The sequence below is a fragment of the Pollicipes pollicipes genome, unplaced genomic scaffold (assembly GCF_011947565.3).
Source record: "Pollicipes pollicipes isolate AB1234 unplaced genomic scaffold, Ppol_2.1 Scaffold_6138;HRSCAF=7277_pilon_pilon_pilon, whole genome shotgun sequence".
Classification (NCBI taxonomy): domain Eukaryota; kingdom Metazoa; phylum Arthropoda; class Thecostraca; order Pollicipedomorpha; family Pollicipedidae; genus Pollicipes; species Pollicipes pollicipes.
In genome coordinates, this window is record NW_023596818.1 from 21,492,386 (window position 1) to 21,510,363 (window position 17,978).

The following is a 17,978-nucleotide window of genomic DNA, read 5'->3' on the forward strand; positions in this document are numbered from 1 at the left end:
TATCTGCGGCCCGGACGCTCGGCGGGCGAACAGTTCGAGCGCCGGCGATATTTCAGGACACCCAGCTACGTCGGGGTCCGGACAGTGCACAGCGGGGAGGGGAAAGCTCTTGCAGTCAGTCGTCAGAGGAGCGACTGTCCTGCGGCCCGGCGTGTATACGTGTTGTAGATGTGTGATTGCTACACCTGTTAGGGGCTTCGGTATGGCTTAGTAGGTTTGGGCTATGGCTCTGTGAAGCGTTCCATACGATAAGTTGCGAAGTCCGGGGCAAACTGCGAAGTTTAACCACTTAGTATGCGTGCAATATGCTCAAGAAACTGCGAAGGAGCATTGCTCTCACCATGGGAAATACCCCCTCCCTGATTTTCCCCAAAATGCTTGTCTATTCCTCTCAATTTCACCGATAAAATGCACGTTTTTTCTATTCGTAATATCATTTCCAGGAAAACAATTCACCCTACATTTCAGTTTGAACTTTGGTTCTCACACATGACTTGATGAAATTGTGTTGGTATCAGCTTGCCATCCTCAGGGTTCATAGCATACCACCTACACAACAAAATGTGATGGACATTATCAGAACGACTTATAAGAAATGCTATTCCCCACGGGCGGAGCTCTGGATCAATTGCATTGGGGGTGCAAATGGGGCCAACAGATATAGTCACTGGGATTCTGAAGAGATTGGAGCGGGGGGGGGGGGGGGGGAAGAAAACGTAAAACCGGTGACGTGCATGCGTTGGTCATGAAAAAGCTGTGAAATAGAAAGGAGACCAACATTCACAATGTACAGAGTTGATAGAAAAAACAGTCATTTTTAGAGATACGGGTTAGATAAAAGCGTGTATCTAAAATGATATTGCGAACGTCGGAGACCCACAAAAGTTTAAATGTGGGTCACAAAAATTAATGGGAAATGATAAACGAAAAGTTAATTGTTTGTGCTTGTCATGGAAAGGAAACCTTTTCATGCAGTTCACACCTTTCAGTTACTGATTTGGCCCATATCCGAAAATATAAAGAATACACACAATGCAGATTTTTCCGAAATCCTGCGAATTTAGGCCAAATTCCTGCCAAATTCCCAAATGCATCCAGTGCAAAACTCTTGCCTCAAGGAGGGACATCACCCATGAACCGCCCAGGCTATGTTCCTAAACGGGATTCTAGGAATTCAGGAAAACTGAGACTGACAATAGCATATCAGAGTCACAGGAACTCTAAGGGAACCTACAGGGGCCGCGGAACATTCAGAGCGTAACAAACCAGTGGCAGGCTTAAAAACGGTACCGGACACGGGTACTGGATACTGAAATAAGAACCCAAGTTGGCCAAGAGTCAAGACAAACTCAAATAATTCAGAAGACGTGCAGAAGCCCACATATATCCAGAATGTCACGAAAATGTGCAGAGCCAGAGAATAGGACAACATTTAGGCCAAGGGCCAAAAAACATTAACAGATCTTACATAGCTGAAACAGCAAACACAGACATGCTCCAAAACAAGGTGGCTTTTCCTAAAAATGAATTTCAGATGGCCTGGCAATATTCTAGCTTGCCTCTCGGTGTCACCCACGAGCGAATGCAGGAACGATTTTCGCTAAGTATGGAGGAACAAAACCAGATTTGCTCACTGCAGATACCACACCCGCGGCTCCTTGATAACACCGAGTTATGATGTGGTGAGTTGCACGAAATTTGATCACATCCAGCAGGTGATGTGTGATGCATGCAAGTTTCTAAGGGCGGATCCAGATGTAGCACTGGAAATAATAACTGTCCCCATGAATGCTGCTGAACAGCATAGGCGGATCCTGGGGGAGGGGGGGGGGAGACACGGGGCCATGGCCCCCAAAAACTCTGGGAGTATGTTTTGGCCCCCCAAAACATTCCCAGAACTTCATAAAAGTTTCGTCTACTTACCGCCTGTTTTAACTTTGATGGTGCGGTATCAAACATCTATTTCCGTTTCGGAAAAAACTCCATGAAGAGAAATTGGCAGCGATTTGAATATCAAAACAAAGCGCATGTTGACGCGTCTTAGTCATACTCGGCGCAAACGTCGTGCTTGATAAGTGCACTGGACCTCGGATCCCACACCAGCCAGCTGGCGACGAACGGTTGCCCCCCCCCCCCCCCAAAAAAAACGACAACTCCAGGCTAGATCCGCCCCTGCTGAACAGCTTGTAGACAATGTGCAATCTTGCTAACATGCGTTATGAAAAATTTCGTGCATGAAATACGCGCAAGTATCCTGTGCACAAATAGCAACACTATGCAGACGAGACACGGAGCAGCTGCATCGGGGGGAGCTGCAGCGCGAAGGTGCGTACTGTTCATCCGGCGATCGGTGTAGTCGGAGTCCTTTCCGTCTGCTGATCATTACATTGACAAGGATAATACTAGAAATGCGTAGATCGGCGTAAACAAGGGCGGTGTCCTTCGATAGAAATGAAAAGCGAACGTTTTGATGCTAAGCATTTACAGCTATTCCATTGTCTTTGCTCCCATTTCTCTTCATCTTTTCAACGCTGCTGTGCACATGCCTGGCAAAACGTAGCGGGATCAGTGTCGGCCATGGGACATCACGCATTCTACTGGCGTCACTGGTTTGGGCACACTCGCACGCAACGTTTCAACAGCAGGGCTTGTGTTTAAAATAAACTGGACCCTTACTGAGAGACTCCGCGTCCGCCACAGACAGAGCGCCGGCCGATGCCTTTAAACAACGAAAGCAAATAGTTTGCCCTTAAATGAATGCATGCGGTCGTGGTCCCGTTGGCATTAACATGTACCCACTTACTTGGCCAATAACTTGCACACTTACCCACCGCCTTACCTACACTTACCCAATAACTTGCACACTTACCCAAAAAGACCCAACAATTTGCACACTTACCCACGTCTCACTGAAGCTGAGTTTCCGAATCCGTTTATGGTTGATAAATAATAATTTTTGATCGCATTAGTCTCCTAGCCAACTCTAAGTAAGGCCAGAAAATTAGGAGGCGAAATTTATCCCGCTTCTGCCTCTCCAACAGCATAGTCCTCCATATGCTGCTGATCCGAACTTCTCACTCTTAGTGTAACGCCCTATATGGTTGCATGCATCCAATTTTATATGTATTGTCCTGCCGTATAGATCCGTTAATAGCGCCACATTGGGAGCTGTTTTTTTCCCTCCTAAGTTTATCATTCACAGATTCTATTAACTTTTAAACTTCGAAATAAGACTATCGCTGTGGTAGTCGTTGACCCGTTGAAGGACATAATATCCGCATCTACGCATGTAACCGGGCCGCATTTTTATATTTGGGTGGATCGTATTGCCCTCACCCTAGAAAACTCAAGTAAAGCTCACTGCATTACTATATTTTGCTACAGTTGTTGCAAGTCATTTTTATTTTGTTATACTACCAATCTGCGTTTGCAGGATCTTAAAATGTGTTCAGGTTGATTGATTTCTTTATTCCCCAGCACGGCATTGCGCGGAAGCTCATTGCGCCTAGATTGACAGAGAATGCGCACCAAAATGAGCGATTATGAGCGATTGTCTAGAATAATGGCAAAGAAGTGATGCCATGGCACATTGATATGCAAATACATTCCAGATTAATGTGAGAATGAGTAGATGGGATGACGAATGAATTGCTTCCCTAATCACTTCACTTTCGCAAAAATCAGATGTCTTCACAATCAGAGTGTTTGCTTTGTGATTTGGTATGCTAAATGTTAACACGCGCTCGGGTGGCGGAGGTGGGGTGGGGTGGGGGGGGGGGGGGGCAGAGCAATTTGCCCCTCTGAAATCTCGAAATTAAGAGAGCTAGAGAAACCAAATTCTCAAAATAGATAGGTCTGTGTACCAAATCACTTGCATAAAATTTTGAGGTACCTAGATCAGGACAATCGGCTCAATAAGGTCAAACCAGGTCACACTTCAGATCAGTCCCACGTGCCCGCAGACCTCCTCATACAGCCGCTTTTAACCTAGATGTCTCTATTTATCTCCAGGGAGGGGAGTGACGGTGCCCTCGCCCCACCTCTCTCCAGGGAAGGGGATGGTGTCCACGGACTACTTCTCTCCAGGGAGGGGAGTGATGGAGTCCACGGACCGCCTCTCTCTAAGGAGGGGAGTGATGGTGTCCGTGGGCCAACTCCCTCCAGGGAGGAGGGTGGCGTACACAGAACACTTCTTTCCAGGGAGGGAAGTGATGGTGTCCACGGGCCACCTCTATCTAGGGAGGGGAGGGTTGGTGTCTGTGGGCCGCATTCCCCAGGGAGTGGGACAGATGGTGTCCGCGGGCTCTCTGGTGCTCATTCCAGATCAGTAACCTTAGTTGACCTTTAGGAGTTTACGGACACCAAAATCTTACAAAACTGTTTTGATTGTTTTTATCTGAATAAGCATCAAGGATTATACAGGGCAGTCGGCACGGTTGATCGGTTTCGTTTCAGAGGTCTCCTCCGACTTCCATGAAGTCCAAATGACATGTGTGTTGTCCCTGTGATCGGGAAGGAGCGGAAGGAGCGCCTAAAACTAACACATAAAGCAAGCTCTGCAGTAAAAAAACAGCTTGATCTTGACCTCGGCGCGATCGCCATACCAAGCCCAAAATCGATGGAATTAGTTGCTATCTTAAGGGCAATCATCTATTATAAAAGAACACGTCTCAAAGATGCATGGCTCCGTCTAACACTACGTTGTTGCTTCAAATTAAAGGACTCCCTAGGCAATGTTTTTGTCTAAAACTCCACTGTATTTGCTTCGGCTTCGGCCGCGACTTCGTCTAACACACCGTTGTCACTTCAGATTGAGCGATTCCCTAAGAAATGTCTCCACTGACAACCATGGCCTGAATGACCTATAGTGGGTCATCGACCCTGTACGGTGTATCCAATTTTGTATTGGTGGGATATTTAATTTCCTACAGCTACACCAAGTTTGGTGCCACTACGCATTCCCATTCGAAGGTTTTTTTCTGAAAACCTGCGGGGAAATTGACCCCCACCCCCATCCGAGCGGGTGGTAAGAGACCGTGCGATTTTGACTCGATCAAACCGAACAATAAGCATAGTACGTTAACGTTGTCATGGTGTGTAGCACTGTACCGTCGTCCTATACTGATACTGTTGCATGCCCTACCCTATTGCATGTTACGACAGCCAACCCTCCCACTCCAGGAGACATCAAGGAAACACAAATAAAGGAACAAACAATAACAAAGCAGATGCATCGATAAATCGAAGAGTGCTGCCGAGATAACGGTTGTACACGTTATTTTCTCCGGTCGATAGCCACGGGTCATTTTCCATATCTCATTTGTGATCGTCCATTTGCGGCAGCCAGCCGTGGATGGCCACGCGTTCGATCCACGGTGGGAGCGGTGCTGATGCCTTCCTAAGTGGCTAAGTGGTTTGTCCGCGCTAGCGCGGCCGGCAGGGGACGGCGTCCGCTGGCCACCTCTCTCCACGGAGGGGAGTGACGGTGTGCGCTTCTTTCCAGAGAAGGGGAGTGAGGGTGTCTGTGGTCCACCTCTCACCAGGCAGGGGAAGGGTGGCGTCCGTGGCCCACCTGTCACCAGGCAGGGGAAGGGTGGCGTCCGTGACCCACCTGTCACCAGGCAGGGGAAGGGTGGCGTCCGTGGCCCACCTCTCTCCAGGCAGGGGAAGGGTGGCGTCCGTGGCCCACCTGTCACCAGGCAGGGGAAGGGTGGCGTCCGTGGCCCACCTCTCTCCAGGCAGGGGAAGGGTGGCGTCCGTGGCCCACCTCTCTCCAGGCAGGGGAAGGGTGATGCCCCCGGACCACCTCTCTCCAGGCAGGGGAAGGGTGGCGTCCGTGGTCTACCTCTCACCAGGCAGGGGAAGGATGGTGTCCCCGGACCACCTCTTTCCAGGCAGGGGAAGGGTGGCGTCCGTGGCCCACCTGTCACCAGGCAGGGGAAGGGTGGCGTCCGTGGCCCACCTGTCACCAGGCAGGGGAAGGGTGGCGTCCGTGGTCTACCTCTCACCAGGCAGGGGAAGGATGGTGTCCCCGGACCACCTCTCTCCAGGCAGGGGAAGGGTGGCGTCCGTGGCCCACCTGTCACCAGGCAGGGGAAGGGTGATGCCCCCGGACCACCTCTCTCCAGGCAGGGGAAGGGTGGCGTCCGTGGCCCACCTGTCACCAGGCAGGGGAAGGGTGATGCCCCCGGACCACCTCTCTCCAGGCAGGGGAAGGGTGGCGTCCGTGGTCTACCTCTCACCAGGCAGGGGAAGGATGGTGTCCCCGGACCACCTCTTTCCAGGGAGTGGTGTCCGCGGGCATCCCTTCCCCAGGGAGTGGGAGAGATGGTGTCCGGACGCCACCTCTTTCCAGTCAGAGGGAGAGACAGTTACGTATCGCGGCAGCGGTGATTCACCCATGCTCCATCTTCTGATTGGAGAAACTGGAGCTGGTGGGCAAAAACGTAACTTGGCTTGTGGTGGCACAGCTATTTTTTTTAACAAACGCAATCTGAACGCCTATCGCCGACGGCTTCCAGCTAATAGTATATGCATACTACATAGGGTTTGTAGTCCATTCATGAACCCACTACAGAGGTTCTATCGCACCAGTCAAGCATGCTTTCCACGAGTGCACTGTACAATTTGGCACTGACATTTTGGTCAAAGCATTGTCAGGTCGTATATGTTTGTGCAGCTTATCCAGGCCGCCGGACAAACTCATTGAAAAAGTTCACCTTAGTACCTGCAACCTTCAAATAATTCTCAATTGTTTAGTGCTCAACGGTTTTCTAACATAATTGCTCATCCAAGGAACGTGCACGAAGCGAATATGTAAACTGCAGCACGCATGGGCTGATAGCTGCGCTGTGCTGTACGCATGGACTGGTAGCGATCTCGCCCGGTCTCTGACCGTTCATTTTCAGGCCTGCATGTACGCCAGCTCAGTTTGCATGGTTTCCATCCATACAGTGCCCCGTTGACGGCCGGCTGACGCCGGGGGTCGCTGGATCGAAACATGCCATCCCTGCTCAATATCACGCCGTCTGAATTGCAATGCAAACGGCGTGCGGCCATATGGTGGTGTTGAGGCATACCTCCACCACACGGCGCGCGCCGTTCCTTTGTCCTGCGGCGGCGCTCGTCGGGGCCCAGTGGCGACAGGGGCGGCGGTGCTCGTCGATAGCCCTGCTATGGGCCGGCCAGCCGGCGTCCGCGCTATCTCCGCCAATTAAAGAGGCGCGGCCTGCGGCGAACAGGACTGCGGTCGGACTGGGCGGGGAGGGCGGGAGAGCGCCGGCAGGGCGGCCACCGGGCAGTCCACGGACAGGGCTGACGGCGCAGGGCACGGAGAGACAAAGAACACAGCGTACAACGAGGCGCTGAGGACGGACCAGGCGGAAACACTAGCTGGTGGAGAGAGCGAAGCGACCGCTGGAGTGGAGCGTGACGGAGCAGTGGACACAGCAGGCGTGACAACGCCGCTATGATGCAGGAGAGGGACGGAAATGCGGTAACGTAGGTGGACTGCTGGAGAGGCCGACCAAAGACGTGATCAATGTGGGCCCCATGGACAGGACGGCGGAGATCGGGACGGACTGGGTGATCGACGGCCAGAACACACCGGATCGCACTTCCAATGAGTGGACTTGACGCTCTCTGCAGTGAATAGAAAGTAGCTCCGCTTTGGGTGAGCAGCTGCCGGCGTCGAGGCCCAGTGACGGGTAAATGGCCGATATGTGCAGAATGACCTGGGGCAGGAGTGGGTCGTGACGCAGGCTGGCTATCAGCTGGAAACGGAAGCTCACATTAAACCTGAACTTTAGGTCTCAAATTAAAAACATCAGCCACAGTGCAGTACAGAACAAACATGTATGCTGCAGCCAAATAAGGCATAATTGATACCCCTGCTAATTTTTCGTCTGGTACAGTGCCTTTGCTGAAACACGATGCATTAGCTTAATGATTGTTCAGCTGTTGTAATGGACCACAGTTAGCGACTAGTGCTCTGAAATGGAATTCACAACATTTCCTAACGTTATTAAAACGCCCATTTGCATACAAAGTGGGGGCGAAAAAGGCTCACGTTCAAAGGCAAAACTTGGCAGGCTCTAGAGCTGGGTAATGTTTGCGTACTACGAAAGCCATGCTCAATGCCCGCGACATTTCTAGTTTTACTTGCGAGTAATTGGTCCAGAAACGCCTTCCGCGCAGGACTTCCTATTGAAATTAGCGGAGATGTCTCAAGTAAATTATACAACCACTTGATTATTTATAAAACAAGCGTTGCCGTGGCCATTACGGCTGTCATTGAAATACATTTTTTCCCGTTACCACTTGCTTTCTTAAACCACGTCAAGGTGAGTCATGAATCTGGCCATCACATTATTCCAATAACGTCACGGCATAACCTAGAAGGTACCTCAATAGGCCGGTGCATTCTACACCTGCTGATGTGGTCATCTCCGCCTGTTTGCTCTATATGTCAGGTCATTGTCTCACCGCTGGCATTCTGTCAGTGGGCCGTTAAGCGATCTTGCGTGGGCAGGAGCACGGGAGGTATCGAAGCTGTACCCCTGAACTCCGCCACGTCGAGCCAGAGTGGGCGAGCATGCCATGCGCCAGCGGCAGCCGGGCCGGCCTGACGCGGTCCTTCACTGGCGGGCTGAGGTGGGTGCGGCTGACCGGCCCAGTTACGGCTGGGTTTGCTGGCCCCGGCCCGGCCGCCGGAGCCATCATGGTCGGCTGTCCAGCCGTGGTCGGACGTGGTCGGCGTCAGAGGCCCGGCGACAGCGGGCGGCCGGCAGCCACTGTCAACCCTGATCGTGTGTCGGCCTCCGGCTGGTGGTCAGCCATCATGGTCTGAGGCCGTGGACGACATCAGAGGCCCGGCGACAGCGGGCGGCCGGCAGCCGCTGTCTACCCTGATCGTGTGTCGGCCTCCAGAGCTATCACGGTCGGCTGTCCAACCGTGGACGACCTCAGAGGCTCGGCGACAGCGGGCGGCCGGCGGCCGCTGTCGACCCTGACTGTGTGTCGGCCGTCGGAGCCGCTGCGGTCGGCTGTCCAGCCGTGGACGACCTCAGAGGCCTGGCGACAGCGCAGATCCAACGGCCACTGTCGACTCTGGCCGTGTGTCGGCCGGCTGTCCGCCGCCAGGTCGCTATCTATGGAACGTCCGTCACCCGGAGGCCACGGCCGCAGACGATTTCAGGGTGTCACAGCCGGGGGGCATACAGCGGTCACAGCCTGCTGTGATATAGGGAGTCACTGCCAGGGGTGAAAACAGGGGTCACAGCCTTGGAACAATGAAGGCCATGATCAATAGTAAATGGTAATATAGGCTGAGTAAGGGTTACGACATGTCGTGAACAAAGATAGAAGGAGTAGGGAGTGGTATAGACCACGGCTTTGGGTGGGAACCAAACGCCAACGAACCCGAGGGCGCACCCAGGGTGCTACCGTGGATACACTGCTGAGTCCCTTAAGTGCTGCCATCGGCAGATAAACTGCGAGACCGCAAGACTTCCCAGAGCCACGGACGCTTTTGAGATCAGTCAGCTGCTGGCATCTAGGTATTTGGAGGTGGATTGATGCGTATTTGTCGCTGCATGACACAAAATATCTGTGCGGGGATGGAGCAGGCAGACCGGGAGACGGATGATGCAATGCTGCACGGTAATTCTCCCGCCACATTACGGCGCAGTGTTGTGGAGAGCAATATGCACAACAGTGAGAAATATCTCCAGACTCGAAATCGTACGAGCCCGATATAAATGCAATCCCATGCCCCCACAACTCATACGCGCTAATGGGCAGAGTTGAGTTCCTCCGTCAAACGTTCCGACATACACCTGAATGAATGTGAGGAGATCTGCGGTCGACTTCTAGCTCCACCTGCACTGGATGCACCGTCAATACATAACCGTAAAGGCGACGGGCATGTGCTGTGGACGTGGCTCTCCAGGGCTCGGGGTCCCGCCGGGCCTGGGAGAGGCCGGCAGCGGTGGTCCGCCGGCGGGCCGCGTGCCGTCGACGCCGGGGCCGGCCGGCGCAGCTGCACGGCCCATCCCTCGGGCGCGTCGGCGCGCCGCCCGGACAGGCGCGCGGTTTGCATGCGATGGATGCGTGGCACGTGACTGTCGGCTCGACAAGATTGCTTATTGATTCGGGAACAATGACCAACGCGTACCGCACGGCCGGCCGCGCCTTAATGGAACACCTCCTCCAATGGGCGGGATCGACGCCGGCGCTGTCGGCAGCTGCAGCCTCCTCCAGACTGTCAGAGGCAGCTGGAGCCCCCCCCCCCCCCCCCATCCCCACCCTGTGCGGTGGCGGGATGGAGCGTTGGTGACATGTTCGGGGGCGTGCACCAGTGCTGGTTCACGGTCAGTCTCGCGCGTTGGTTCAGATGCGTGGACACATCGGACCTCACGGCGTCGGAACGAAACCATGGCACCACTCGCACAGCGGACAGTCAAGCTCTTCATTATCGCGATGAAGAACACTTTGCGGTAGTGACTGCGTAGAGCTTTGGGCGCCACTTTTACTATAAACGTGGATTAACAGCGTCGCCGAGTGAGGAGGGCCTGCTAGATTATACATGCGCAGCCAGTGGAGAATGGGTGCTCTGTTTTTAATTTATGAAGCGGTGAGCAGTCATGTGAAAGAACAATACGTAATCTGCTTGGGCACGACATTAAGGATTATTACATTTTTTAGTTATCCCAGGCACTGTATTTACCCTGTTGCTCAGATTTACCACGCACCGAAAGAAACATATAACAAAAGGTGCACAGAGGAATGTCGTATGCTATACATATACGGCACAGTGCAGTAATAATTTGCCACATCATCATGACACATGAGGATGCGATTGCATAAAATGTGAGCCCCTAGGCTGCATTAATAGACATGTGTTTCACATAGATAACACAGTAGTAATAGCCTTATTCTTCGGAGAAAAACCAGAAGAATGGAGCTACAGATGCATTGGTGCCTTTACCTTTATTTTTATCAGACTTCTGCTACTTTTTCGATAAAGGCAGGTTGACGAAATACCAACGTATCTCCATCCTCCTGGTTTTTCTGCGAGGAATAAGGCTACTTCTGCTGTTTTATCTATGTGAATGATATTCCTCACAAATGCACTTAACTTACGTAATTTTGAACTGAATGGTAGACATGTGATTCAACCTGACAAATGGTGTTCAATACCTTTTGCTTAGATATTGACATATATGAAGAGGGATCGCGCGCATTGGGCATGACTAGACCCTCATTTACCTGATTTAACATGCTTTGGGTCTTATCCGCCGGTGGAGAGTTATCATCACATGGTATAGCGCATCAATGTCTACATAACAGTATTTAAACGATGTCTAATTAGCCCCGCATTCACCACTGTCACACAGTGCCCACTCACAGCTATGGTTCCTAGGACAGACCTGATGTAAATCCGCAAAATTTACCTCACTGGCGTTGACCTGGTTTTCTCGCTGGAACAGGATCTTGCAATGCCATCTTAAGAATAAATCATTGCATGAATACTACCAAGCCCATTCTGCTTTACGAGAGTTCCCATATGCCGCTTCCTGTTAAGCTCTAGTATGGTTAGCATTTGGCAACGCAGCGGCCCGAGGTCTCTTCTCGTCCAGCGAAGGAGAACTGTGAAAGCGGTGTAAACCAGTCCCACTGTTGGCTTAGTGCGCTCTCCTTGTTAGCTGCCTTTTGAGTCGTTCGGTAGAAATGAATGACAGCTCAGTTCTTTTTAATGATCGATGTCCTATATGACCAGTATTGAACTGGTACAACTATCAACTAGTACATGCCGACCCCTGCTCGTCGGTCAAACGCGTAGATACATGTATCAGCAGAGATCTGCCTCGCTGACGCCTGCTCTTTAGTCGCTGACACCTCTTCCGTGGTCGCTGACGCCTGCTCTGTAGTCGCTGACCTGTGCTCTGTGATCACTGACGCCTGCTCTGTGGTCGCTGACGCCCGATGTGTGGTCGCTGACGCCTGCTGCTCTGTGGCGGCAGGACTCACGTCCGGAGACGGTGAGCTCGGGCGCCTGCCTCCCGGACGCCGAGGTGAAGGAGGCTGGCTCACACGACTCGGCCGCGCTCAACGGCACCCCCGCGGCGGCCGACACGACAAACGTGAGTGCTCGCAGGGCCAGTAGCGTCTGTTGTCTCCATCCACGGTCACCACACATCACAGGCACTCCGTGCACAGTCGCCGAAAGCAGGGCGGTGGCATTACCGTCACGCTGCAGGTGCCATTAGTGTGAGTCAGCAGGTTAGCGTCTCAGTGTTACACCTGAGACGACTCGCTCACCGCTGAAGGCACGGCGCGCTTGAATCACTGCAGACGTCGAGGCTGTGCTGTCGCGTGCCCGGTGGTGCCCGGGGCAGCAGACACAGCGGATGTGAATCTCAGTGGCCACAGACCTCCGCACGTGACGTTTATCAACAGCTGCGCCACGGGGGAGTCAATAAACACGAACCCCGGTCACCCCAGGTGGGCGGACTTAAAGCCCAACGGCCCCCCGATAGCAGAGCGGACGTGACGAGCGTGACAGTCAGCCGCCGCAGACAGCAGGCAGCCCGTCTGGCGGCTCAAGGAACTGACAGCGCAGACAGCGGACAGCCCGTCTGGCGGCTCAAGGAACTGACAGCGCAGACAGCGGACAGCCCGTCTGGCGGCTCAAGGAACTGACAGCGCAGACAGCAGGCAGCCCGTCTGGCGGCTCAAGGAACTGACAGCGCAGACAGCGGGCAGCCCGTCTGGCGGCTCAAGGAACTGACAGCGCAGACAGCAGGCAGCCCGTCTGGCGGCTCAAGGAACTGACAGCGCAGACAGCGGGCAGCCCGTCTGGCGGCTCAAGGAACTGACAGCGCAGACAGCGGGCAGCCCGTCTGGCGGCTCAAGGAACTGACAGCGCAGACAGCGGGCAGCCCGTCTGGCGGCTCAAGGAACTGACAGCGCAGACAGCAGGCAGCCCGTCTGGCGGCTTAAGGAACTGACAGCGCAGACAGCAGGCAGCCCGTCTGGCCGCTTAAGGAACTGACAGCGCAGACAGCAGCGCGTGTTGTTTGCCGCCACCACGACGGTAGCGAACACAAACGGGCACCTCATGCACCAGACAGCAGAACAATGCCGGCCAACGGTACTAACGGGGCAGGAAGCACGCAAGCAGGAACGCTGCAGGCGACAGGACGCAGTGCCCCAGGCGCGGTCGACGTCAACACCCGATAGTCATCAGCCATTTCACGCTGCCTACGACGGCTATGGCCCGCAGCCGCTTTGTGTGTAGCTGACGCGCTGTCGCCGTCACGGGACAGATTTCGCAGCAGCACCGGAAATGGCAGCAATAGCACACGTGTCGGGAAAGAGATGAGATGGAACAGAAGCTGCGCTTGGGAAAAATATGACGCTGCGACCGGCAGGTTATGTGCTGGGCCCTCATATCAATAGCTGATGGCTATGAGTTTGAGTCCTCGGACTGAGAACCTGACTGGCTTTCTAAAGAGGAGTCATGTCAAAATGTTAGGCCCTTGTGATTTATGTCACAGTCAATATCGAAATGCCAAACACCCTCTCCTGAACTTATATCTGTCACCACCTTATCGCCGTTCCCGTGCTTCCCGCCTGAAGACCAGATGGCTGGTGCAGAGTAGTGAACTGTTGGCAAAGCGATTACGGTGCTGCCCTGGATGGTTCGGAATCGTGCAATGTTGCTGTAGACCAGAGCAGTACCTCTGTGTAATTGTGCGCTCCCCAAGGGAGTCAGCGAGCTTAACGCCCTGGAAGATGAACATGAGTTGCGATCTGATGAGCCTATGTGTATCGCGACAGTCCATAGTGAACGAACTATCATCGGCGCTGGGTGAGAGTTCTGCGTGAGCTTCTCGTGTGTCCGCAGGGGTCATCGGTGACGGAGGGGTTAGCGGCGACGACAGTGGCCCCTGACCTCTCGTGTGCCAGCAGGGGTCATCGGAGACAGAGGGGTTAGCAGCGGTGACGGTGGCCCCTGACCTCTCGTGTGTCCGCAGGGATCATCGGTGACAGAGGGGTTAGCAGTGGTGACAGTGGCCCCTGACCTCTCGTGTGCCAGCAGGGGTCATCGGTGACAGAGGGGTTAGCAACGGTGACAGTGGCCCCTGACCTCTCGTGTGCCCGCAGGGGTCATCGGTGACAGAGGGGTTAGCAGCGGTGACAGTGGCCCCTGACCTCTCGTGTGCCAGCAGGGGTCATCAGTGACCGACGAACCAGCAGTGCTGACTGAAGCCCCTGACCTTGTGCCTCTCGTGTGTCCGCAGGGGTCATCAGTGACGGAGGGGTCAGCGATGCTGTCTGCGGCCCCTGACCTTGTGAACGGCAGCCCTGTGGCGCAGCAGAGCTGAGTTCACCGTGCCCCGTCTCATGGACTGCGAACAAAGGAGCCGGAGACGTCGGGGTGACAGCCGGAGTCAGCCAGAGGCATCTGCCCCGCGACAGTCCTGTGATCGGCGCGCGGCGGCGGGGCTCGCGCGGCGCCGCGGAGGACGGCACGCTTGCCGGTCGCCGGGGAAACTGACCCCCTAACGGCGCCCAAGTTTGGGAGGCGTCCCGGCTGAAACGTACGAGCCATACCCGATATCTCCGCGTCGCGCGAGTTTTCTAATATGAACGTCGAATGGGCCTGAGGACTCCGCCACTGCAACTTTTGAACAATCTTTCTTTATTAGACGCTTGAAGTTGGCCGGGGCAAGGCGCTGATTCTCTCCAGCCTTGCGTTGGCGCTAGTACTTGCGTCAGCGTTATTCGAACACAACGCTTGTGCTCAAACAAGAGCAGTGCCTTGCGAAACTCGACAAACCGTAGCCGCTGGGCCTGGCAGCGCTTGCAGACCTCTCGTCTTGACAAGACCCTCAACAAGCAAGCGACCATGTCTGGCTCTGGCGTCCTCCTGGCATGGATTCGTAGCACCCTGGCCTGCCTGCGAAGGCTGGGTCTCCCGAGAACGCAGTGGAATTGGGGCAAAGGCGAGCAAACGAGGTCCCAGCTCCACCTGTGCCCAGTCCTCTTGCCCGTACCGCTTTTTGCCTTTTGAATGCGGCGTTTATGGGTGTCCAGGACAAAGAGCATTGTGCCAACAACGGCTGTCCGACAACTTTCTCGGCACCACCGTTATTTATGGGTGGACAAACACGTAAGGGCGAGGACACGCACGCCAGGCGATCCGGTCCACATGGTCTGTCAGGGCCGCTGCAGCTTTCGATGATTGACTGTCTGTTTAAAGCACATGCATCCTTTACCTGATGGTGGTGCCAGGCATGCGTTTAAAACACGCAGCCACACGACTTACGGAACAGCACTTCATTTCACTTGTCAATCGTTGAACTTCGTTTCGCTTAACACCAGTCAATGCCCAAACCACGATATTTTCGGCGGCCACCATGAAACTCAATGCGCACAGAGCTTTGTTTGATGCCGCCGAACACTTCCTACGGCTTCCGTTCCGTTCTCCTGATCCCAGTGTCGACAGGAGGCAGACGCCTCGGAAGCCGGTGCGTCCCTGCAGCGCCAGGCGTGGCCGTGTCCTGCCCTGACGTGTCGGGGGGGGGGGGGGGGGGATTGAAGCGCCGCCGGCGGTGGGCGCGGGCTGCCGGCAGCGCGCGCCCGCTGACGTGAGATGCCGCTACTGTTGACAGTGCCCGTCGTGGTGCCGCTGTTCCCGTGTGCGACCCCGTCGTCCCCACCGGTGTGTTCCCGTTTGCTTTCTGCGCCGCCCTGACTGCATCACCGTTCTGTGCTTTTGACATTTTTCTAATAAGACTAACATTTTGGTGCTCGGTGCGGGTGTTCGATTTTAAGCTGGCTCCACTGTCAAGCAGGAGCAGAGGACGTTTGCTTTAACTTTCTGCGTGCAACACGACACAATCATATGCAACCTATGCCGAGCCGCCTTTGCGTTGTTGTTTTTGTTTGCTTTTATTACGCGATCTGTTCAACCCATTTTATCGTGCAATATGTTACAAACTAATAAATTGTTTCCTGCGGCACCTTTTTACATACTTTATATTGGACCAAGATGATAATTTTGAAGGTCCGCATTCCCAGGCACCCATTACATGCATCATCGTATGTCGGCTTTCCCTCAAGAATACCAGAGTTGGCGCGCTGGGGACGGCTCGGATGAGACGTCGACTTGGCAGCGGAACACGTACACTCATTTGAACATTCCAGCCATGCCGACCAAGCAATTCGAAGCCGAAGGCGCACCGCTGTATACTGAACATGGGCTCAGGGCTGGTCCCACGTGCGTGTTGAGAGACAGGAAGACAATAATGATGCGCATATGTACCAATCAGGGAAATACACATCAATGTAACGTGTCATTTGTTGTCAATATATCAATGTCATTTGTCGTTCCGTAAGCTGACTGTACTTATCAAGGTGCGTTGCGTGGTCCCCAAAGGATGGATAAACGCGAAAAAGTGAGATGTATAAGGGCTTATGGCGCAAATTACACATGCTTGTATGTGAAAATGTTTGTAAAACAATAGGCTTAACCAGCACTGTAACAGTGGTTATGCTTCCAACCGGGAAGGGGCCTGTGCAGCAAAGCATCCCCGAACCCACGATCTGGAACTGGATTAACGGATTATTTTGCAAATGGATCTAAACAAATCATCCTGGCCTTTCTCCCACAAATTTGCGACCCAAAATGTAAACGGGATTCGGTACGTAAAATCAGTGATCCTTCCCGTGAATGAAAATAAACTGTGAGCTACGAATAGATAAAACTATTTTTTGTTTGGTGTTCTTCTTCTGATATCTGCCAATTTCCTTCGCATCTTTTTTATTGTGTTGTGTACAGATCTTTTTGTTGAAAAGGTCATGTCTCTCTGTGGCAAGAACATGTGTTGCAGAACAAATGTGCGTCTCAGGATGCTTGTTTTGTTTGCACAGAAATAGTTTGCAATTCCTATTTGCGAAAACGCATGGGCTGTGAAGCTACTGAGTTATGTACTTGTACTTTATTTTTTTACCCACCCCCGCTTTCTAAGGCTACAGCTACCAAAACCTAACGTTTAGCCTGTGGGCTCTCTAACACAGAGTTTTACAGTGCTGCAGGTTCTGTTTATGTCTTATGAAAAGGGCGCACAATTTTGATTCGAGAAAAACCGAACTTGTTGCTTTTATCTGATATAAGAAAAGCTATTTAAGAAGACCTCAACAATGCGTGTTTGACTAGTAGCCCAAGGTTTTGCCCCTCCTTGGTTTTCAGGACGAGAATCATAGCATGCAACTGTCTTGTACGCTGAACAACAACAGTGGTAATTTGTAATACCTTGGCCGACGTATTTTGACATTTAAAGAATGACCCTTAATTTCATTTGTGAGCCAGTGGAATACTTCTTCAACAGATGGAAGTGGTATATGACCTATTAATGTTCTATAAGGCATTTTAGAAATCGCTAAGTTTTTAACTCAGAGCCTCACCAATCAATTTTTAAACTCAATAATATCATTCAAATCGATATCACTCTGGATACAACTTTTCAATTGTTCGCACCTGACATAAAACTTAAGCACGCCACGACACCCTGGAATGATGCATGAAACGAACGATTACGAAAAGGATTTGGCATCTTTAGACATTTTACCTTTAAGATGTCCCTGCGCTCTTAGCTTGCAACAATTAATATTATATCCTTACATACAAGTTTTTAAAATTTGCATTTAATGATCAAGATATGCTCTCGTGAAATATCGCTTACCTAAAACTAATTTATTTATTTGTCAAAGCATCCAACAGCTAAAGGCTGGGTTCGTCAATTGCTTACTTACTCAAAGCCCCCTTTCTCCGCCGTCGCACACACTAAATATGATGGAGAATATAAAAATATGAAATGAAATGTGAAATAAAATATGAAATATGAAATAATAAAAATATGGAATACAAATATGATATGAATTCTCACCATTCGCTGACCATCTCCCTG

General features: G+C 52.5%; 1 protein-coding gene across 1 annotated transcript in view; it reads left to right on the plus strand.

Moving 5' to 3' along the window:
* The window catches only part of LOC119105449 (uncharacterized), a 34,391-nt gene extending 18,805 nt beyond the window's left edge, over positions 1 to 15,586 (plus strand). Inside the window, exons 4-5 of the mRNA XM_037228913.1 lie at positions 12,024 to 12,143; positions 14,307 to 15,586. Of these exons, the coding sequence (XP_037084808.1) occupies positions 12,024 to 12,143; positions 14,307 to 14,390 (204 nt within the window). The 3' untranslated portion in view covers positions 14,391 to 15,586. The remainder of the gene's footprint in view (positions 1 to 12,023; positions 12,144 to 14,306) is intronic.
* The last annotated feature ends 2,392 nt before the right edge of the window (positions 15,587 to 17,978 follow it).